The following is a 24,956-nucleotide window of genomic DNA, read 5'->3' on the forward strand; positions in this document are numbered from 1 at the left end:
CCCCCGCAGGCCCTCCCGACCCCCTCCTCTAGCCCTAGCTGTTTGACCCCTGAGCCCTCTGGGGCTTTGCCCCAGCCCTACCAGAAGAGAGTCACAATGGGGTGCAGGGACTTTGGGGGTGCCCTCCCCAGCAACCTATCTCCACACTTCCTCCAGGCCTCTAGGTCTGAACTATGACCCGACACTCAGGCCTGCCTTCCCCTCCTTTGCTCTGCTCCCCGGAGGCCTCTGCCCATGGCCAGAGAGTGGCGGGGGGGGGGGCACTGTGATGCCCTGGGCCTCAGGGGCTCACCATTCCCATCACCCCAGGCTCTGCCTGTCTCCCATCGCATAGGTCAGGCAGGCAGAGGCAGAGGCTTCTAGAGAGGGTGGCTCAGCCCCCAGCCAAGGAGGACCCCAGGCAGTGGTCCTGCGCCTTGCCCACCCCTCTCTCCCCACCACTGCCCACCTGCTTGGCCCCTTCTCTGTTCAGTGCTCGCTCTCTCTGCCTCCTGCCCCTGCAGTTCCATTACCCAGACCAGGGCCTCCTCTGAATCAAAGCAGCAGAGACCCATTAGCAAATGCAGATAATGGTACTCGGGGCTGTGGGTCTGGGGGTTAACTGGGCAGCTCCCCTCCCCTCCCCTGCAGGGGGGCACTCGGGCACCAGGCAGATCCAAGCCTTCAGCTCTGTTTGGGGGGCCACCCCTGCCAGCTCAACTCAGCCTGTTCTCTGTCTCCAACCTGGGCAGTGGGCAGTGGGCAGGGTGTAACAGCCCCCTGGAGAGTGAATAGTGAACTAAGCAGCATCCACCTCCCCAAGACCAGAGCCTGGGGGGAGAGAAGGGGCTCCCCCATTCTCAGGGCCAGGGCACTTCCTTGGGCTGGGGCTAGGGGAATCAGTCCCAGACAGTTGGGGAAAGGTATGATATGAAAAAAATGTGACTGTCGCCACACTCTGACTCCAAAAGCAATGACCTTAAACTGGGATTTGAGATTCCCCCAGTTCTGCATACAACATGTATGGTCCTTTAACAAGGGGGCCAGGCAGGGGGAACGCCCCAGTGTCAGCCCTGGGAATTTTTAATCTCACCAAGTCTACAATCCATAGAAAACTCAATCAACTGAGTCCTCGTACTTATTTCAAGAATTCCAAAGCTCTTGTCTCCCCCTCAAGGCTCATCATGAGGCGATTAAGGCTGGGGGTGATGAACACAGCTCTCAGCTTCCGCATTGGGATGGCATCACTGGGACTGTCAGGCTGTGAGGACAGGGATCACTCTCTGCTTTCCTCCCCTACAAACACATAAACCTTCTCAAGGGCTGGTCCCCAAGGGTTTATGAGAGTTTGTTCCAGAAGGCAAGGCTAAGAGGGTTGGGGTGGAGGAAACCAATCTAAATGGAGCAGTTGGCCACTCCCAGAAATAAAGGTGTGTCTCTCACAGCTGATTCCCCCCGCCAAACCCACTGCCCTCTAATCCAGCCTCCCCTTGAAGGCTGCCTGCTGGTACAGAGGGGAAAGGGTGAAAATCCCCTCCCCAGCTGTGTGCACACATACACCCCAAACCAGAAACCTGATCTCATCCCGCATCTGAAGCATCTTCTCCACACCAAGTTCTCCAGGCGTCAGGATGATGCTTCTCTCCTGCCCTGTCTGTCTGTCTCAGGGGTTGTCTGATAGGTTGATTCCAAAGCATTTCTCATCTCAGCCTTATTGTTGTCCAGTTTAAAGCCTCTGGTGTCAGTCAGATCAGAAAATTCTACCTAACGCTTAAAATGCTTAACTTTGGTTCAATGATTCCTGTGCTTCATATTTGGGGAAGGGGGGAGGAAGGAAGGAAGGAAGGAAGGAAGGAAGGAAGGAAGGAAGGAAGGAAGGAAGGAAGGAAGGAAGTCGGTCCTTCATCAAGGACTGGAATATGAAATTACAGATGAGTTGGGAATGCCTCATTCCAGAAACTAAGAAAGTACCGAAATCATGATGGAGACTTGCCAAAAGGATGCATGGCCTAACCTCTATGGGCTCCTCCTGACCCAATCTGTATAGTGTGAGCATCAAAATAGTGATGTGAATGCATTATAACCCATTGAGCAAAATCACTATTTATTAATCTCTACTGATATAAATAAATGAATGTGGGAGACAGAAACTTTCCTTACTGTAGAATGCTAACTAATGCATGTGGATGGAATTAGAAAACCCGCATTTGGAAATCATCATTGTAGTCATTGATTCAGACAAAAGTCATCAGTGTCTAAAGGATGAAAATTTAAAGACTAAGAAGTTATCATGTAGTTTCAAGTATCTCCCCACACAAGGGAAATTTGTAACTTTATAGCAGAGAAACCTGGTAGACAGCACCTTAACCAACTGATCAATGTTGAGTGCCTTCTGGTATGGTACTCCGTGAAGAATGGGGCATCACTGTTCCTATTAAAATCCCATAACCTGAGTCTCAAATGAGGAAACATCAGATAAACCAAAAGTGGGAGACACTCAGAAAATATCTGGTCTACACTCATCCAAGATATCAAGGTCACAGAAGGTGAGAAAATATTCCACACTGAAGACTAAAGAGATATGATGCCAAATGCAACACACAATTCTGGATTAAATCCTGGAATGGATGGAAAAAAATGTTTTCTGCTAAAAGGGCCTTTGTTGAGACAATTACTGAAATGAGAATGGGCTTTTAGGATTAGATGGTAATATTTTATTAACGTCAATCTGATTTTGTTGGACGTACTAGAGCTATGTAGGAGGGGATTGTCCTTTTCTTTTAGAAAATACACATAAGTATTTTGGGGTAACAGGCCATCATGTCTGCAAATTATACTCAAGTAGTTCCAAGGGGGGAAACATAAATGGTAGAGATAGAGACAAATATAATATTTGGTCAAATGTTAACAACTAGGAACTTGCGAGGGTTTTTTTGGTTTGTTTTTTATTTTATTTTTATTTTTTTTTACTGTTTGCTAATGTTAATGTTAAAATTATTTCAAAATAAGAAAATTTAGAGAAGCAAATATGGAACTGAAAGGTAAGTGGCATTATCTATATTTCAATGTTACTTCATACTTTTTCAAGCATTACCCTATACTACACTGACGGTAAAATTACACTTCAACTTTTATTTTCTTCATCATATGGTTGGTCTTGTGCCTCATTGGACAACAATTTTTAACAAAACATACACAGGTTATAACATAGGACTAATGTACAAACTTGAAAAATTAATTTCTAAAAAAATGCTTATTAAATTAAAAAAGTCTTGGTCTTATTGCTTTCTTTTTCTACCTGATATAAATGGTACACTTTAGAATCATTCAGTTTTGTTCTCGATGGAAACAATACAACTCAATTTGCTCACTCTTTCTCTCTTTGCTAGGTTTCTTATGTCAAAGCTATTGACATTTGGATGGCAGTATGCCTCCTTTTTGTGTTTTCAGCACTTCTGGAATATGCAGCTGTAAATTTTGTATCAAGACAACACAAAGAACTTCTGAGATTTCGACGAAAGAGAAAGAATAAGGTAGGTGATTAAATGCATTGGGTTCAGCGGGATACCAATTTTTACTGGAAAGTAAATTTGTTATATGTAATACAGTGGTGCAGAGAGGAGGTGGAGTCTGGGAACTAAAGGATATGAATAATCCTTTGGTTTTGTCCAATCAAAACTGAAACTGTCAAAAATAGCTTCAGGGATAAAATGGTGACGTCCAGTTCTACTTTACACAGCATATGTATTGACATGAAAGTTTTATCAACTTCTTTCTAATGTACTTTCTGGAACAACACCATTTTTTGCTTGAATTAACAAAATATATCATTTCTTACTTGCAACGTTGAGAGTGTTCCTGATGGTCTTATGTCATCAGATACAGCTATTCAAGTTGTTGCTTTTATCAAACTAATTCCTTTCATTGTTTCCATAAAATATTACCTATTTGTTAATGCCATGATGTTTGTGTAGAACTATGTGGTCTCTTATTCAGACATACTTTCGTGTTTTTAAGATACCTATTCTGAATCCCTATGGGAAACATAAGAAGGTGCTATTATTGCCTTGCTATACCTGTTAAATGAAACCCAGAAGAAATTGTATTGAGAACATCATTAGGAGACCACAGGAAGTTGCAGAAATAATCTTGTAATTGAATTTGGATGTACAGAATGGAGTTGTTCCCCTCTATTAAGACTTGTAATGTCGTCTTTCTTTATGTGCACATAAGCTTGATCAACCCCCTTTCCTCTTCTGGAAAGGAGAGTTTCTATTGACCAGCATATCTATGAGTTTACTTCTTTTAATGTGAATGTGCCAACTGATATTTAAAAGCAAATAGATTCATACGCAATAGAGAAATGTCAAAGTTTATGCAACAGGAGAAATTGTGGTCAGAATCCAATGTATTGGAATATTTAAGTCAAAACATACTCGAATCTTAGAAATAATAGTCTGGTTCATTTAGGATGCATTTTTAAGGATTTTGAAAGAATTTATGTTTTTTTTGAGGTTTCCTTGTGGTTTTTGAATTATTCGCTACAATTTACATAATCATAAAATTTTTTAAAGCCCTAAGGCCATGATCTCTCAGTACTGAGCATTAAACATATTCTAAAGTAATAACGAATTCAGTTATTTCTAATTGACTCCCCCAAATCATAATAAATACCCAATTCACAGTAGCATGGAAGGAACATCTAGGACTGTGATACTCTGAGTAACACATGGGACAAAAACAGCCTGAGCTCTTATTTGATCAAGTTGTTTTGAAAACAAAAGCACATAATTTGTATACTGAAACATATTTTAATAGGGAGAGTAACTTTTCTCGCTCTTTTTCTCCCCACCATACCATCTACTGGTTTCCTTATACTGTTCTCCTTTTTCTCACTCTTTCCTCCCCTTCTTTCTCCCTCCCTACTGCCTACTTGCTCCCCTTTCTCTCATGACACTTGGCACTGCCTGAAACACTACCACAGGACAAAAAATTCTGTATCATAAGGGTAAATAAAGCTCCAGCTTTCCTTTCCCTTTAAATGACTGATAAAGACAATTTTTCCTTCTAATGTCACTAATCTGAAGTAAAGTAATACTTATTTGCCCTTCTCATTTTGGTTTGCTTTTTCACTTTTATTTTCCATTTCTCTACCTTCCTCCTCCTTCCTATACAATTTGGAATATGTCAACCAGGTGCTGGGAAGTATTAGGTACGGGATGTCCAAATGGGGGCTGAGAGCTCAGATGCTTTCCACATGCACCACACATCCAACAGCCACAGTGTCCAATGGGCAACATAATAGACTGTAAGTGTAGATGATCAATTTTGGTTCTCCTTTAAAAAAAAAATATTATCCTACCAACGCAGCTCTTGAGTTTCACTACCGGTAAGAATATCAGGATATATAGTGAAGCCTGTTATTCGTTAGCTCACAGAAAGATGACAAGATTATTTTTTATAGTGAGTGGCTCTCTAGGAAAATATAGAAATGCAAAAAGAGTAATATCTTATTATTGTCTAACGAGCAATTGAAATATTCAGAGAGCAAATATCGTAATTGAGATTTAGTGCAGGGAAAAAAAATCGGATTTTTGTTTTGTTTTGTTTTTAGTTCATTTCATACTTTGGGGGTTGGATACCTTGCATATGTGAAAATCGATTAATTGATACGTATGTATGTGAAAATGATATATGCAATTAAAACAAATTGTGCAATTATATTTACTCATATATGACTTGATTCTCTGGTTTCTCAATCCCTCTTGGTCCACTTTACCTTCCCACAGACAGAAGCTTTTGCACTGGAGAAGTTTTACCGTTTCTCAGACACGGTAAATTCACTTTCTTAACTCTAAGTAGAGGAATGTGGTTATCAGTGAAAAAAGCAGACAGCATATTCTGCACCCAGGCAGTGTTTGGTGGGGAAACACAGCCCCTTGCATATTTAAAGCCAAATAACCACCATCCCCCTTCAGCTAAGGATATTCTCTTTTTCAAACTCCATTTGTCTTCCCTCACTCAGTAAAAAGATATTTAAATATTATCCTTCATCTAATCAACTGAGGTTTTTGGTCAAAATGATCTTTAAATATATATTAAACAAAAATAATACATATAATCTTGTAACAGTCTCCATGAAAGACATAGTTATTTGTTTTGAAACAATTAGTTCCAAAAATTAATAGAAAATTTATTTGTACCAAGAAGTTCTAAATGCAGCCTTTCTTGTCAGAAAACAGAAACCTGAAAATAAGACAAAAATAAAATACTTTGTCCAACCTATGTATCTTTACAATCTTTTCTTAATGTTAAGTGAAGTCGAGATTCTTTATAATAAATGAACAATTCTGGTTCCTGATAGCAGCATCCTTTGAAATGTTTGATTAAAAAGAGATCACAAGGTCACATGTCCAAGTATAATAGCTAAATAGTGAGAAAGGTAGAGCATTGGACTTGGCCACCATAACACAGCATTCAATGATTGCATTTAAACATACCCACACCAAAAATTTCATACTGTCCAGTCCATTAAACTTATTTCTGGAATGAAATGAATTTAAAAATACCTTCCCAGATGATTCTGCTGCACATCTTGGTTAAGAATAGATGTAATGTTAGATGAACAGACCAGAAACACGTTACATTCATCTAATTGAAGGATTCTCAATTTCCTAGCAGGTATCTAGAGAAAATATTATTTTAAAGCTCTTACTAAGTTTTCTTATATTAAAATATGTAATCATTCAACTAATTTTTCTACTAAAATTGCATATTTTTTCCCAACATAGCTAGCCACGTTTCCTTATTTTTTCATCCCTGGGGCTAAAAATTCACTTGATCCAATTACTTTTACCTAATTATCTTAACTTTAAATTTTTAAAAAAATTTAATTGCTTTGTATTTGCATAACACAAATAGCTTCTTTGAGAGAGAATGTATTTAAATTTCTAGTAACTAAGCAGTTAATGCCTTCAGGAGCTTTACTATAAAAAGTATGTATTTAATCAAGTATTTCTTTATAAAACAATGCACAAAGAAGTCTGATGAAAACTTAGGTTTATCTCAGCAACAGTCAATAAATACTTATTTTAAAAAAGAAACAATATGGTAATGCAAATACATTCATTAGAAGTTTCTGCATTCCGTTTAACTTGTAATATTCCAATCATTATGCAAATTTGGGGTTGATCATTTTGACTTTTTGAAACCATTTTTCTCAACCTAACAACCCTCTGGGCTGACTGAATTAATTATTTTTTTTAAAATTATGTATTTTGCCTAGAAATCTTTAAATCGACATAATCTAAATGAGTCTAAATGTTGACCCGAAGCCCTTTATCTTCATGAGTAGGGGTTTACCTAGTTTTTCCAAGCACTCGAAGTTGGCAGAATAGGCAAAGTCAATAAAACAGCCTCAGTATAAAAAGTTTGGCACAACAGGGGACCTTACATTGATGTAAACATGATTCCTAGGAAAGTTTTAACTTGGTTCAGCATTGACTTAGCGTTGTACGGGATCTCTTATATCTGACATTTTCTCTATTAAGGTACAAGTGGGTGAATCTTCCGTCTATTGTGAAAGAATACAAGTTTGCTCTTGTACCCAAATTTCCCCACCCCACACTGTCATAGCCTGCTGTGTGCTGATTACCCACCACACCATGTCATAGACGCTTATCCCCAGTGCTGTGTCTGTGTGGGTGTATGCATGATATGAAAGTATTTCCGTCAGAAGTTGCTCTTCCCCCGTGTGATATCGTTACTTGAGTCCTGCAGGGTTATAAAGACGGGCCAGAATGTTTCTGAATATATGTTATTTGTTGAGAGAAATGGCTGATTCGGGGGTTGCATTTCACGCAGCTTCTTCCACATCGCGGCATAATGACGCCACGGTTTGCAGAGAGAAAACATTCACACGGTATTCTAGCGCCTCTATCTTCCTGCTCCTTATTGTATAGTCATTATTATTTATGTACTCAGATGAAATAAAGATGGACCATTAGTTCTAGATCTGAGAAACAATGACCAAGTTTAGATTCTGCGAGGCGTGATGGATATCTTTTTAAGGTTCAGATATCATTGACTGCATTTTGACTATACAAAACTTGCATTTTATTTTATTGACTTACGTGTTTACATGCTGTCTTACTTCAAAAATAACTCAGGGTAACTTCTAAGAATAACAAATGATTGTTTTCTTCTGCCCTCTACAGTTTTTTAGCTCTATAGTCTTAGGACAAACACAAACATATATGTATCCTATTTTGAAGGGAGGAGGTTCCAGATAGGTGAAGGCAATGTGGCACCCATATATTCTAAATTATTTTTAAAAGTTGCCTTTCTAGGTCAGTTTATTCTATATTCTGGAGTACAAGATATTCTTTCAGTAGGAAAACATTTCCTACAAATTTCCTGCATGCCTGAGGAAAAGTAGTTTCAATAATTTCACACTAAAGTATATTTGAGTGACTCTGATATACAGGGGTTCAAAATTTCATCCTCTCAGGTAAAACAAAAATTGTAAAAATTTAATGATTTCCTGCAAACAAATATTTAGAATTTGTGTTAGACACAGTTAATTCTTAGAGCTATATTCCCTCTGAAATATCTGTTTAGTAAAATAACATTCAACAAATTAATGCAATCTCTACTTAATCTAATTTCACATGCATTACAGTGTATCACATCTCAAAGTTAAGTAAAATACATATAGTGCCTTTTACACATGTTGTCTATTTATAATGTATTATTTTATGTCACTCCATAATTCTGAGTTGGCACTGAACGAATCTAACATATGGTGCTAGGAATAGATATACAGGTATTTTTTAAAAATTATTTTATTGATTTCTCATCAATCTCCTCAAATGTATGTATTCCATTTTTATATTATTTTATGTTAATCATTCATCTTTTTAAGCTTACATTTTACCATTTAACAATTTTCAAACCATTTCAGAATCTAAATTCAATACGCCAAACATAAACTCGGCTAACTCAGAACTAATTCACATGTCATCAAGAGTAAATGCAAGGGCGCCTGGGGGGCTCAGTTGGTTAAGTGTCTGCCTTTGGCTCAGGTCATGATCCCAGGGTCCTGATATGAGTCCCACATCGGGCTTCCTGCTCAGTGGGGAGTCTGCCTCTCCTTCTCCATCTGCCTGCTACTCCCCCTACCTGTACTCACTCTCTCTCTCTGCCAAATAAATAAATAAAATCGAAAGAAAGAAAAAGAAGAAAGAAAGAAAGAAAGAAAGAAAGAAAGAAAGAAAGAAAGAAAGAAAGAGAGAGAAAGAAAGAAAGAATAAATGCAAAATTTTCCTGGGAATAGATTTCAAAGAATTTTATATCGACAATTGACCTGCCACTATAAAGTATCTTTAACCTCATCTATAATTGTATTCTTTCAAGCTTTCCAAATTTCTAATATAGAAATGTATGTAGATGTATTAAACTGAATATTTTATTTTAAGTTGATATTTATTTTGGAAAAAGAATTTTTAATTTATTCACATATTTCATCTTACCTCAGAATTTTCTAAGTGATGCCGATTTTTCCCGACCAAAAATAACCCACTGTTATGTTTATTAGTAATTTCTTTTTTCAAAATCCACACACTTTGAAATCATGTAAGTGGAAATCAATAGCAATTCACTTTTCCTTCCTTTGTCACTTTCCTATTTAGCAACTAGAAGTTACAGAAAATTATTTTAACAGAAAGACCTCTGGCATAATTACTGAACATCTTGATTGTACATAGAATACCAGAAGGAATCTACCAGGGGAGAAACATTAGGATGAAAATAATGTATTTAAGGCTGTTGTATCTCACAGCAGTTCACACAAGAAATCATCACTCATGCTGCCTTAGAGGCTCCACGTTTTATTACCACTCACTGGTAAGCTTCATGTCTTCACCATTTCCACACTCAAAAATAAGATTTTTTTTTTTTGGTCCTTTTTGAGGACTAAGAAGAGGATAGGAAATTAATTCTTATCTCACATGAATGTTAATATATATCTTTTTGTGATGGAGATGAAGCAATTCAATTGAATGACTAAGTCTACCCTTGGATTTTCTATTTTTAATATTTCTAGTTATAATATGCATGTTAGTGTGAGTCAGTCTTTGGTCTAATTCTCTAATAAAATGAAAAAGCATATAGAATGTTTCACAAGGTGGTTTTGATGCTTAAGTACTGAAACATTTTTCTCACTTTCAAACTTAATGAAAACAGGTGCTCCTATAGAAAGAATTATATACTAACTAAATGGGTTTTTACATTTTTCATTGCCTACACTTCTAAATTGCTTAAAGCATGTTAGGAGTTTTTACTCATGAATAAATTAAGCTGTTTCTTCCATTTTGCCTTTTTAATCAGTCATTTTTTTTTGCTCATTCTTAGTTCCTTCTATTTAATCTTTATTATTGCCTATACTTTGAGTTTGAAAGTACTTAATTTTATGAATATTAAATATTGGCTAACACATAGCATTGGAATCAAAAGTTTTAGATGTCTGTCTAATCCGTTTGCTTGTTTGGCCTTCAGTCTATTAGAAACTCAAGCTGAAGAGGACTGCAGAAAACTGAATTATCCCCAAGAAATATTTGAGTACTAATTGGAATAAAGACTATCACTGCACATCTAAACATACATAAACACAGGGTAATTTTATGACTGAGTTTTACAAGACAAAGAAATTAGTGTAGTCATAAAACAGTTCAATGCACCTTCTAAAATAATAATCTAATACTCATAGTGAACTATTAGAAATGCTTCATCCAGGGGCGCCTGGGTAGTGCAGTCGTTAAGCGTCTGCCTTCGGCTCAGGGCGTGATCCCGGCGTTCCGGGATCGAGTCCCACATCGGGCTCCTCCGCCGGGAGCCTGCTTCTTCCTCTCCCACTCCCCCTGCTTGTGTTCCCTCTCTCGCTGGCTGTCTCTATCTCTGTTAAATAAATAAATAAAAAATCTTTAAAAAAAAAAAAAAGAAATGCTTCATCCATGCTTAAAATTCTTATTTTGAGTGCAGCCTTTGGGAGGAAAAAAACTGCTATAGGCCAGTCATTTAACAACACAACAACAACAACAAAATCACATGACTTTTTTGTGGTCCAAGGGTCCTTGCTCTCTCCCTCATTCTCTGGCTGCCTGGACTGTTGGGTCAGACTGGAATCTGGCCCAACAGAGCTGAGATCCTGTTTCTGAAGAAGGCAGAGGTCTCCACGTGCCTTATCTCATGGGCACACCCAAAATACTTGTGCTGTTTCATAGAACATGTTCAAAACACTAACGACTCCTTGATTGCAGAAACTAGATTTCCAAAGAATCCTAGCAGCCAGATAGCAAAACCCATCTATTACAACAATACAACAGTGAAGGCTACAGCAGCAACGTGATCTTTTCAATTTTATGCCCTTGGTTAAATTTTTTTAGTGCAACAGTACACAAGTGCAAGGCCATCCGCAGAGTAAGCAACTGGGCTGGCCTATTTTACATAGTACTTTGTTGCTAGTTTGGTATTTAAAATACCTAAGAGGACAATGATTCAAGTTGTTATTAGGATTTTCCTTTCAGGTTGTGTGTATGCAATTTCCATAATAACACAATTAGGACAAACAAAGTATTAAAAATACAGTAGCAATAATTTGAGTACTTTATCAAGTGTTTTATATTCTTTCCTTCACCCTAAAAAAACCTGCTAGCTAGTGCTATAATCTTTCCCTGGGATAAGAAACCAAGAATCTGAGAGTTAGATACTGAAGATGATCCAGACTCCTGGCAATAGATGATGAATGCTTAATTCTACATTTGCATTTTGAATGTCAATCTTGAGTCAGATTTTAAATTTGGACAATCTAATGTTTTTGAGACATAGGAAATAATTGAAAATTACTTCCCCTAGCACATATGTTTTATAATTGCAAATACCCAAGCTATTTTCATGTTTTTAGAACCAAAGCTCTCCTCAACATCTTGGTGCTATTGCCGTTACCAGGGAATGAGTATTTGAGCATGACATTTTCAAGAGGGAAATGTTTTTACTGAAGTTAAAAGTTTCTATTTTTCCAACTTCACAATTAATCGGAAATATGATATGTTCGTGAAATCATCTTCCAGATGCTTTTGAAAATAATAAGGCACTAAATCACACTGTAACACATAATTATCTGAAATCTATTGCCCAGGATACCCGTAGGCCCCGTAGATTTAAAAATGGATAAAGATACAGATCATACAGATAGTCTTATGTACAGTCCTACCTAGAAACAGCCTTACTTAAAAACAGAAATTATTGAATAATAAAATAATAGCTAAATACTAACACAAAAGTCATCCCAGAGTATGTTTTCATAAACTGCTACTTAAAATGTAAATTAGAGTATTAGAAGAATGGGAAGAATGTTGCCTCACTAAAAATTTAAGCCTGCTAGGATAGATAAACTGTGCCTCTTGGAAAAGCTTGTTTCCACAACTTGACTGTGCATTCTGATCACCTAGAAAGATTGGTGGAAATGCAGATTACTGGGACAACCGAAAGGCTAATGAGTTGGAGCCCCCACAATTGCCCATCCAGAAAACTGGATCTCAGCAACCCCTAGTGATTCCAAGCAGGTGTTAGACTTGTATGAGAAACTCTGCCTTCCCCTACACTGTCATTATTGCATGCACATAGAATGATGGTAATCTTATAAATTGTTGCCAAATTTTATGAAGCACCAACACTACATAAAGATGATTAAGTTTAAATTGTTCCAGTGTGTCATTTTTCTATTAAAACCAACATCCAAATGTCAAGCAGCTTTGTTCATTACAGTACCATAGCCCTGATTACAGGTTTGAGGAAGCAATCATGCTTGCAAGGCAGAAATAAGCTTTAATCTCCTATGTCATTGACTTAACTCTACAGAGGGACAAAAGGCAGAAGAAAAGCAAAGAAAATACCTTCCTTTAACTGGGAGGCTCCACGGGACTCAAACGCACAAGTTTTGTCCCCTCACCCACAGAGAGCATGGATGTCTTCCTAGTTCAAAGAAATAGATAAAGTAGCATAAGCAGCAATGATCCTTTAGCTAGAAAATGCAATCATGGGCCCAGAACAATTGTATCACGTATGTAATAGACCTGGCACATTACATCAGAATCATTATAACACAAAAGAAGTACCTGTGAGGTGGGAAGGGCAGAACTGTGTCCCAGCTTTGCTCCCGACCCCTCACACTTCAACCACCAGACACAAGAAACTCATTAAAGACATTCCTCTTTACTATCACTCATACCCACATGATCTACACACTCGTCCAGTGAACTAGCCAGCTCTTTTCATCCTTGTCACCCTCTTCAGTATTTAGTATTTTAATTGCTCATTCTAAATTCCATTTAAATGCCTTTGCTATCTTGTTTTCTTGGGCCATTTTATACACTGGTCATGTTTAAATGTATTCCTTTGTCCGATGAGATCTGTTCCAGGAGCCCAAACTGATACAAAAACACTGTGTTCTAAGCCGTCAATAGTATTTTCAGCTGTGGCTTGTTAACAGTATAAACAAAGCCCAAGATGGACTCACTGTTTAATTCTGCCAAAATCTACTGAATCCTCCAGGAGCCTTAATCAAAGACCTTAGTATTCCAACGGCCAGCTATGTGTTAGCACTTATCCTCAGGAGATTTCGCTCAAAGGTGATTTTCAAGCAATATTTTCTTTCATTAATATTCAGGTCAAGCTCTCACTACATCAGTGGTTCTGTTGCACAACAGAGGAATGTGTTGGGGTTTTGTCCATTGCTACATGGCCTGCACACCACCATGTCCACATCCATGGCCAACCCAAGACATCTGCCTTGGCATTCTAGTCCTCTTCTGAGCCAGCAACTAGGCAGGGATTACTTGACCTAATTTAATTCTACCCTGGAATTGTTATAAGGAATTTCATCAGCCACCCTGTATGTTCTTAATTGCCTACTTAACCTGGCCTATTTGCCTGACCATAAGGCAATGCCACTGGCTGGGGCCAGGAGTCTTTGAATATCCGACATGGCTCTGAGAGCAAGAACCAATTCTTCTGATCCTGCCACACATACCGGTTCTCAAGTCAACCCATTTTGTAGACTTACCTTGCTTTCTTCAACTACGCTTTCTTTTTTTTAAGATTTTATTTATTTATTTGACAGAGAGAGAGAGAGAGCTAGTGAGAGAGGGAACACAAGCAGGGGGAATGGGAGAAGAAGAAGCAGGCTCCCAGTGGAGAAGCCTGATGTGGGGCTAGGTCCCAGGACTCTGGGATCACGCCCTGAGCCGAAGGCAGACGCTTAACGACTGAGCCACCCAGGCGCCCCTCTACAACTACACTTTTTTATTTGACTGCAGGTATGGTTTGAGTCCTGACCTTCTATAAAAAAGTTGCCATTGGGGAACCACTCGCTCCAGGTAGCTCACCTGGAGATCCCATCTCTAATCTATTGTCAAATAGGCCACCTTTTCATGCATATGATTTACTTTGCCTAAGCAATTCCCCTTAGCTTGTTCCTAAATAATATCATTTTCATTATATTAGGTCACTTAGACTGAAATACCTTGCTGACATTATCTATCATAACATGATAGGTATTTTAAGCCCAAATATAGTCTGATGCCTTTTGGCTTCCTTCAGGTTGGGACCGTTTCTAGCAGAGCACAGGAGAATGTCAGTAGTTGTCATTCAAATAGATTAAACCTACTCACAGCATGGAGAGTTTTCTAGTCTCGAATTCTGGCAGCCATCTTACCGCACCACCATTGAGCCTCTCCCAGAAATGCCAGTCTACATGTGTGTTAGTAGCGGATACCCATAGCGTGGATGAATGTGAAGGCCTCAGGTTACTTGGGCTATTGCCTGCCCCAGACCTCTCACCCCAATCGTCCCTGTTCCCCTTTCCAATTCAGTCTGTCTTCTAGTCACTTTATACAAGAGGACCACAGAAATCAAAATATACCTGCCAAATTGCTACAGCTGATATTCTCATGGTGGGAGGCAGAAGAGATAACAGTTTATCCTTTATCGTTGTAAATTGTGTCTAGTGGTTTACCCAGATTATTTCCAGAAACTGGAATAATGGCGCTGGGCCCTGAATTTCGGCTGGATTAGTTAGCCTCCTTTCCCTAGTTACTAGTTTCCAAACCATGCCTTGACTTTCTCCTCAGAGAGGGAAACTGTGATTGATCATTAACTCACTTCCTGTTGACAGTGACCTGGACCAAACTGTTTCCAACCAGTTTGTGATAATATGCTGGAGAATTCCGGTTTCCTGAATTGGGTCTACCCCACATGAAGACACACAGTGTCAGACTTTTTCCTTTATATTGACCTTAAAAGGAAAGCCCTGGTCAAGTGTGTCAAAGCATACCAGCCTTGGGGCACCTGGCTGGCTCAGTCGGGGAAGCACGCAACTCTTCGTCTTGGGGTTGTAAGTTTGAGCCACATGTTGGGTGTAGAGATTACCTAAAAATAAAAAAAGAATTTAAAAAAAATTAAAAAGAAAGAAAGATAGCATACCAGCCTCCTTTGTCCTGAAACTCATCGGTTTTTACCATTTATCGTCGTAGAGGCTGCTGGGTGACTTCTTTACTGACCCCAAGTGGTCAGCAGTCAAACTGCAGGCCCCATTTCGCTTTATCATAAGCCAGATAGAGCTATTCTAGACAAAATTAATGAAGGACTAGCACCGCTGCTTCCACTATTTCCTTAATAAGAACTAAGAGTTTCATTTACCTTCCTGAAATCCTGTGCTGTTTAATAGGTCTCACAGGGAAAGGTTGAGGCAGTTCTTAGGGCTTCACATCTTAGGACATCCATCCAATTACAACTGGGCTGAGAAACAACGGCCCAAGATTAAGTTCAAGCCAGGAATGGCAAGATCCTTCATTCACGTGTCATGTCCTTTCCAATTACGCATTTAGCCAAAGGTGATAGTGTCCACTGGATATGCCACTCGGGACTGGGCAAGGAGAGCCTGGCCTTCAAAGCCAGTCTTCTTCGTTTCAACTGTCTTAATGGATGGAGTAACCTCCGCAGCCCACAGCAGTGCCTTTTGTTTCCATTCCCCATCAGCATCATTGATTTAACTTCTGAGATGAAAGCCTCAGATTTAACAGGGTTCCTTAAGGGAAGCAGCTGCCGGAACTACAACAGATTTCCTTCCTCCCAGCTGGCAATAATGTGCGAGGAAATCTTTCATAGGACTCCTGTCAATTTTCATTCTGTGTCTTTAAAAAAGTCACCTAAAGAGAGCTAATAGATTTACCTCTGGCCATGATCTTTCTTCTGAATAACCCAGATAGTTTTCCCATCAGTGAAACCCAGCATGGCAGCTAGAAAAACAAGTGTCCCCGTGGATCGTACATACCCTCCTGCCTTTCCAAAAGGAGAACCACATGGGAAACCCATGCCTGGGGGACTCCCCTAATCATAGTGTCTGTCAGAGTTGAGATCAGAGAATGTAGTTTGGGTAGGCTTATTTTTGTTTATCGTGTGGCCAGCCCAGGTTCGCTACTTCTTCCAAGCGCTGTTCAATTTCACAGCAGTGAGAGAACCAGGCAGCTGGTTCTCCACATGGCCTCATACCACCGCAGGCTTTACCCCAAAGGGTCACTGACTCCATGCCTGCCAGTAACTGCAGCAAGTTGGAAGCGAGCATTCACAGCCAACATTGCTTTTCATGGTTTTTTCATTCCTGTGGCAATTAACCCCAAGATCCCAGAAAGCACAGACTGATTCCCCGGATATTGGCTGCTCCTTCACAGTAAAGACACCCAGCTTCCTTATGTTAGAATTGCTTTATCCAAAATGGTAGATTTAAGCCCCATGTGGCTATGGAGCCCTGGAAATGTAGAGTCTGATCTGAGGTGTATCAAAAATATGTACTGATTTCAAGGACTTAGTATGAAACAAAGGATATAAACTGTCTCCTCAATTTTTACTCTGAGGAAAGGTTTAAATCACATTTAGGACATAGTAAGTTAAAGAAAACATAATACTAAAATTAATTTCACCTCTTGTGTATAACTTGTTAACATGTAGCTGATGTAAAATTTAAATTGAAAATTATACACGTGGTTTTCATCTGTGTCTCACAGTCGATTTCGATCGGACAGGGTACAGGATACTCACAAGTTTGCAGTGTTGCTTGCCTGGGGTTACCAAGAAGTACCATCAGGATTACATGCAACGTCCTTCCAAGTCCCAAGTGGACTTTCGTGTTCATCTTGAGCACAGGCCATGAAGCTGCTTCCCTTACCTGCTCTAATTTCTCTTTCTGTCAGGTGGTTGGAGAGAAGAAATTCCTTGTATTTTGAGCCACTTACCCCTCAGTTCCCAAACCCTGGTCCCCTTCAGTTTTATTTCATTAATCACCCATCTGCCAATTCAACAAGGGAGACTTCTGTTGTCAGCCCCAGTCCAATAGTAAGAGTTACCCTGGTTATTTTCTGCAGAGCTGGGGCAACCTCAGACCCAGGCTGGATCAGGATCACACTCTCATCAAACCCCCGCCCAGAACTTTGGGCCATATAGAGTCTGAAACGATCTGAAAGCCCAGTCAACTTCTGTCACCACCACTGAAATTGGAGGTAAAAACTGCCAATCAAACCTCCAGACACCACAGGCTTTATAGCCTATTACAAAGTTTCCTCAGTCCTACAGGAGCATGTGAGGCAGCCAACACAGCATCTTCCTGTCCTCGGGAGGCAGGGGGCTTGAGCGGGGCCACAGCTGCTTTCGCCCTCTTCCACGGGCGCACGGAGGTGCACTGCCGCACGGAGGTGCACTGCCACGGACAAACGTCAAGGCCTGTATTATCACGTTGACACAGAGAAGCCACAGGCTTGATTTCCTACCAAGCTTGTATACATTCTGGTCACGTAGGCCAAAGGCCCTCAGGCCCTGCACAGCAACCCCCGTGAAGTAAATGTAGCAAACTCCACATTCTCCATTTAGCTTCACTCTATTGTTTTCAAGGAAATGCTGTGGAAAGAATCAGCAGTCATTCATCAGCCCAGGCCTGATGTTAACCCTCTACTCGCACTTCTGTGGAAAGGTACAGTTGAAAATAACGGAGCTGATCACTGAGTATTTTAAATCTTACCAGTGATTTTGTGAGATGAGCAACTGGGGGTCTCTAAGATGTGAAAATAAAAAGGTCTTCAGAGTAAATGGTTAGAAAGGTAGTCAGTGGGGGTAGAAGCTTAGAGACACAAACTTCCTGTTATAAGATAAATAAGTACTAGGACTGTAACATACTTACAACATGACCACCAGAGCGAATGCGGCTGTATGATCTATACAAAAGTTGTTAAGGGAGTAGGTCCTAAGATTTCTCATCACAAGAGATGTTTTCCTTTTCCTTCTATTGTTTCTATAGGAGATGATGGGTTTTAACTAAACCTACTGAGATCATCATTTCACCATACACATAAATCAAACCATCATGCTGTACACCTTAAACTTCCACAGTGATATATGTCAGTTATTTCTTAGTAAAAACGGGGTGGGGGCGGACTAAATGAATCCTACTTTACAAAACACAGCAGCTAGAATCATAAAATTCTAGTATTTTTGTAATTTATCTCTTAATTGGTTCAACTAATATGTCAACACCTCATTGGAAATGTTCATTGAGAAATTACTTTTTGTCCTATTTTGAGATGGATTTTTTTCAACACATGGGTTGATATAGGTTAAAAGGTTGTTTTATACTTCAGCATTCAGCTGATTTGCATGCAAAATTATATAAATTATCCAAACTATACCTTTTTTCTGGAATGTAAACACCAGCATGATTTCCTAAGCCATTAAAGATGTTTGTTTAGCACTTACTTACAAACAGTTTTATTTCTGGTATATTCATTTCTTTCCCAAAACATCGAAAATTCAAGGCAAACAATAATTTAGTTTTAAAATTTCCATGGAAGCTAAAAAATTGCCAGTATAAATTAACATCCTTATTAAAGAGTACTGGAAAATCCATTTCCAATTTTTACCAGACTCCAATAGCAGTTCTGTGTTATTAGGATCATGTGCTTGTATTTCAGACTTGTTTCCTCAAAATTCAATTGCTCATATATCTTATGGTTAATCTATTTTCCAATAATTATTTGCTTCTGTCATGTAAAATTGCCTTACTCCATAATTCCCCAAAAAATGATTTTATACATTATTACATCAACTTTGGTCATCTTCTCATGTTTAGAATCCATTTTAATTTCCATTTTTCACTTTCATATTTTGTAATATACTGTTCATTGAGCCTCTACTTTCACAGACCCAAAATAATTTTTCAAGAATTTGAGCCAATTACTTTTGTCTCCTATATTACTTTCATAAAGGGAGAGCTGTAGCAACCTTATAAAATGTCATCTTCTAAACTTTCGGTTTTAGTAGCAAAAAATCTAATTAATTGGCAATCATCTACTGTTACATTCTAAATAACTGCATTAAATTAAATTACTCATTAATGAATTTCATTATAAACTCCTAAATACCATATTTTCCTGTCACAAACACATTTCATTTATCATATTCTCATTAGTTTTTCTTTTAAATTTTGATTTTCTTTTCATGTACCTATATACGTATGCAGAGAATTCTTTAATTTGCAACATTCAAGAGAAAAGTAACATAGTAAGTTAAATAATAAGTTTCGGAACATAATAAGTTAAACAATTGTCTTTAATATGAAATAAATTTCTGCCAAATTTCATTCATAATTTCAACTCAATCAATGTACCTGAAAAATAATTGCATGTAAATTAGCACATGTGACTATCTTATAGTCTTCCCAATGGGTTAATGTAGAGAAGTAACATTAAGTGCGGATAACAAAAACCAAGCAGTGTTCTTGAGCTAGACTTTATTTTCCAATGAAGTAATGTAAAAATCATAGGAAATAAACTTCAAAGTTTGCTTCTATGAAAAAGAAAAATCCAGTCAATGATCTTGATATTTCCCTTTGACATCGTATATTTATCCATTTAAACACAATGTAAAAAAAAAAAAAAACCTAGTTATGAATTTATAACACTTAATATCCCAATAGGTTCTTTTTCTTGCTCAATTTATTTAGATATTCTAACAATATGTAGACAATACCAGAATGTGTAGTTTTCCCAATAAAACATATTAGTTGAGAGTTTCATATTTCTTATTGGACACATTTATATGATGCAGCAGGATAAATCAATAAAACTTAAACGGGGAAAAAAAGCAACTCAATCTTTATGTAGTTCAGCTATCTTTCTTTACAATAATGGTAACATTTATTCATGATCAAGCTTTAGTTATGATTCTGAAATACATGCTCTATTCCATGACTAAAGTGTTTTCTTATGTTTTCCTTATGACAGGATGATGAGGTAAGGGAAAGTCGATTCAGCTTCACAGCCTATGGAATGGGACCATGTCTGCAAGCAAAAGATGGTGTGACCCCAAAGGGCCCAAACCATCCTGTCCAGGTAATGCCGAAAAGCCCTGATGAAATGAGGAAGGTTTTTATCGACAGAGCTAAGAAGATTGACACCATCTCACGAGCCTGTTTCCCATTAGCCTTTTTGATTTTTAATATTTTCTATTGGGTTATCTATAAAATTCTTAGGCATGAGGATATTCATCAGCAATAAGATTGAGCCTCTGGGGGCATGCAAGTGCAAACGATCAATTCAAAAGAAAGTTTCTTTGCCACAGGTGTGTGTATACGTGTGTGTGGTGTACAAATGATGACCATCATACTAAAATGGTATATGGGAAGGTATTATTATGATATGCTATGCAAAGTCACAAGGCAGATTAAGAGTCTTCTAATAGATACAAAAATATATATGATGAGGATTCTATTTCATATTAATTTAAGATTATCTGTCCTTTCACAGTATATCATGTAAGTGGAAGTATTATTGCCAATGTGTTTGTGTTGTTATATAATATCACATAATAGTACATGTGAAAACTACTTTGCAAATTCTAGGTTTTCAGTTCAATGACATTAAATCTTACAAAAGTAAGATCTGCACAATCAACTTTATAAATGGAAAAAGTGGAAATGTTGAAGATTTTAAAAATCAGTACCTTGAGGCTTTAAAATATTTTCTTGTACTGTAGCTACAAAACAGAAAAGTAATCAATTAATTCAGTAGAAAACTCAGTAATAGAGGATTGTACATACAAATACTATGGGATCAACTTATGTAAGAGCAAAAAAAAAATCAAATTATAAAATTAAAACTTATATACTACCAAAAAATTCAAATTATAAAATTAAAATTAAAAAAATTTTAGCATTTACATACTAAATTTAATTGTTTAGAACACAAATTTCCCTCTTTGGAAATTTAAAACCAATGGCTTAAGAGATCATATTATATACAAAATCTACTTTTCTTAACTTTATATCTCTATGAATGAAGATGGAAATACTGAAAACAACAACATTGTTTCTAAATAAGTGGTATAGCTGTGTGTTTTGAATTATTGCCAAACACTGCAAAATGCAAGCCAGTACCCTTGTGTTGTTAGATTTTTAATAGCTGCTTAATTGTCTGTACGTAATTATGTTTAATGTTTTGATATAATTGAACAAAGTTCAGTAAGATTTTTATATTTTAGCCTAGAAGGAGGTTTTAAAATTCAATGGGATTGTAGTATTTACATTTTGATAAAAATGAATTTAATTAAAACAAAAATGGATTTATGAAAGATTTTTTAAATAAGAACAGTTTCCCATCAAAGTTATATGGGTTTAAACTCTCAGCTCCAAATGTAAGGAGGGAAGATTTTAATTCTAAATTATATAAATAAGTCATTTCTATAAAATGAGGATTGGTTGTTTTTATATTTCTGAATTAATAATTTCAATATATATGCCATGCACTAGCTGTGAGTAATTTTAAATAAAATTTTTACTTAAAATTTATCAACAACCCCATGGAATTATTTTATCAGGAATGGGGCATTAACTCATTTCATGCAGTGCAATTAAGTACAAATATATGACAGAGTTCTTGATGAAAGTGAACCAGACTCTGATTCTTTCTCAGTTTTGCAGTTTTTTTGCATTATTTTTTATCAGTATTGTTGTATTTTTTAAAAGTTCTAGAATGCTTTTTAGATACGTTTAACTATTGATCAGATTTGCTAAATGGAAACTCGATGTGCCAAATGATTGTCAGAGAAAGGTTTAAACATTAAGAAAACAATTAACTCAGACTTAAGAGGAAACAATAAGCCAGTCTTTGGATCAAATGGCATTATTTTCTGAACTTTAACCACTCTTAAACTAAAAGCAAGAACTGCCATTTAAAGTTAAAAATTTCTCAATGTTATTGAACTTTGGTCTATCTGATAGTAGTTTTTAAAAAAAACTTTTGAAAAAATAATGTATATTCAGCAATTTTTGTTAGTGAAAGACCAAACTGCCCTCCTTTATAAATAAGTTAAAACACAATGAGGGGGGGAAATCATGTTTGTGGTTAAATGCAAATGCCACAACTGGAAGAAATTGTTACTCTACTTACTTTGAGGACTCTGTGCCCGAAAGTTGAACACAGTCTTCTTCATTTGGTGTGTATGAATCAAAACCATGGGAATATATTCTTGTACTAAAGGTAGATTAGAGCCAGATATGTTGTTCGTGTTCCCTGGGGATAAGCTGGGTGGTTTGAAGTTATGATAAACTGCATTGTCTCAATATGTCTCTGAAATACTTGAATACATTTTTCTGTACTTTACACATCTTATTTCAAAAGTCCTCCATCATTGTTTCAATTAAGTGAATTCTGCCAGAAGCAAACAGAAATGTAATGAACTTATTCCCCCAAAGAAATTCACAGACATCGTTTGTTTTCATATTTGAGAATATTAAAAAATGTCTCTTTTATCCCTGAAACTTAGAATGCAAAAATACTAGCCACAAGACAACTTGTCAGGAGGAGCACTGGTATGGTAGAAATTTCTTATCTTAAAAGTATCATATTTTGCTTGGGTATACATACTTGCCATTTTCTTACTATACCAAGGAAATATTCTGATGGTCATGACTCATACGGCAACAATGACAGTATTTGTATGACTGAATCCAAACTGTTTAAAGAAATGTGTCCCCTTGAATGAACACTTACAGATTATTTAAAACTGGAAAACTACACTACCTTACAATTAGCATCTCAAGGTAGTAGTTGTCTCCGTAAACCCTGTGTCACACCCTAATATTTCAATCAAACCAACAGAAAACTATTAATGGTGAGAAAATTCAAATACATACCTATACACTAATCACCCATATGCAAGGTGGAATTCTAACACGGATATTATGAAGTGTTTTGAAGTAGCCCCATTAGAAAGTTTGTAACTTTTGTACGTGCAGTTTATTGCAATTTTTCTTATTATTATGTATCTCAATCATTGAAATTTATGGTTCTGTAGTATATGAAATTTTAGGAAACCTTGTACCTTAGCACATACATGCCATACTTCTTTCTTTTCCAAACATTAGAATTGAAGTCCAGCTATAGTGGGGAACATCTAGAACTTTCTTTACTACTTGAAATAAATTCCAGAAAGAAACTGTAGAAGCAAGAAAGCCAAGGATCTTTAAAATTTCTTAACCTTTCGCATTGTTTCTCCAAAGCAGTTTCTCACCTGCAGAGCCTGGCCCTCCCCCCCAGCTGCTGTGTTTAAGAGATTGTATGACTACTTATCTTATTCTATAATTAATCTAACCTGCTAGTCACTTCAGAGGATTGAATGTTACATAGTTAAATTTTCTTTTCTTCTATAAAGTACACATTCCATGAAATGGACTCCAGAGAATATGGGAATTACCAATATTAAAAGTAGAAACTACTCTCATATTAAAAGTAGGAAATCGGCAATACTGATATTCATAACTATCCCTAACAGCTTGAGCATCCTAAAAGTGCAACTCTTAGATTGAAAATGTGCCACAGTCCTTAGACCAATCAATCATTAACAATCTTTGAGGTCATGTCTCTTACTCCAAGACAGATTTCATGTACTTTGCAACAGAGGTAATAGCAAAACGTCTCAAAATTTATCAGCACATACCATCTGTATTTCTCATCTAGTTGATGCTGAACGAGTAAAGAAAGCAAGCCATTCCATGTATACAGCATAAACTTACATTTAGTCTATTAGTATTCATTGATGCTGACAAGGCAAAGACTATAAAATAATGAGATGGGTTTAAACATATTAAAAGATGGTTTCTACTGCAGGGGTTTGTATTTTAATGATCTAGCCAAAACAAATATAATCATAGAAAATAGCCTATAAACGAATAGTAATCTTAGTCCACTGAGATTGGCCAAGAATTGTCTAGTGACTCAGAGAATATTTTTTGTATCTTTATAATTGCAACCTTGTGTTTTGAATTACACTCGCCTATTAAGCACAGTTACGATAGCTACCTTTTCTAATTTGGGTATTCAGTTTGGGAACTAGATAATTTCACTGCCTTTGCTTGGCTTCTGGACTGTTACTTGCTACTGTAGAGGTACTGAAACAGCACAGTCGGTTCTGATGGACTATAAACGTGCATCGTCACTTGCTGGCTTCATGTGCATTTCAGAGAAGAATTTAGTCACAAAGATTGCACAATTGTTTTAAGTGACAAATTTTAATATCTCTTTAAACTGTACCCCAATTACTGTATCTGCTCAAGCAAAAATAAAGGACTCTCTGGTACAGTTTTTCAAGTAATTTTGACAAGATCACTTTCTTTAACTGAACTTATCTGAATAATGGGCAGTGTGAAGGTATGAATTAAAGATTAGAATTCTATAAAAGTCTAAAATTTTGAATATAATGACAACCAAGTCTTGTTCTCCTTGATGCCTTCATAATTCCTTACTGCATTCTCCATTTCGTCGTAGCAGTGTAGAAATAACCATGTCCCTCTCAATAAGCACACAGTCAACTCTAGATTCCAT

The 24,956-nt window shown here is 37.3% G+C and overlaps 1 protein-coding gene across 3 annotated transcripts in view; it reads left to right on the forward strand.

The window, feature by feature from the left end:
• GLRA3 (glycine receptor alpha 3) overlaps nt 1-24,711 on the forward strand; it is a 190,922-nt gene extending 166,211 nt beyond the window's left edge. For 2 of the 3 annotated variants that reach the window (XM_002922632.3, XM_019803155.2), the window contains exons 8-10: nt 3,369-3,512; nt 5,769-5,813; nt 20,361-24,711. In XM_002922632.3, coding sequence (XP_002922678.2) covers nt 3,369-3,512; nt 5,769-5,813; nt 20,361-20,633 — 462 coding nt within the window. In that variant the 3' untranslated portion in view covers nt 20,634-24,711. The remainder of the gene's footprint in view (nt 1-3,368; nt 3,513-5,768; nt 5,814-20,360) is intronic. The other variant, XM_002922633.3, reaches the window with a different exon arrangement.
• Nucleotides 24,712-24,956: the final 245 nt, after the last annotated feature.

Source organism: Ailuropoda melanoleuca, chromosome 5, assembly GCF_002007445.2.
Source record: "Ailuropoda melanoleuca isolate Jingjing chromosome 5, ASM200744v2, whole genome shotgun sequence".
In the NCBI taxonomy this organism is placed as follows: domain Eukaryota; kingdom Metazoa; phylum Chordata; class Mammalia; order Carnivora; family Ursidae; genus Ailuropoda; species Ailuropoda melanoleuca.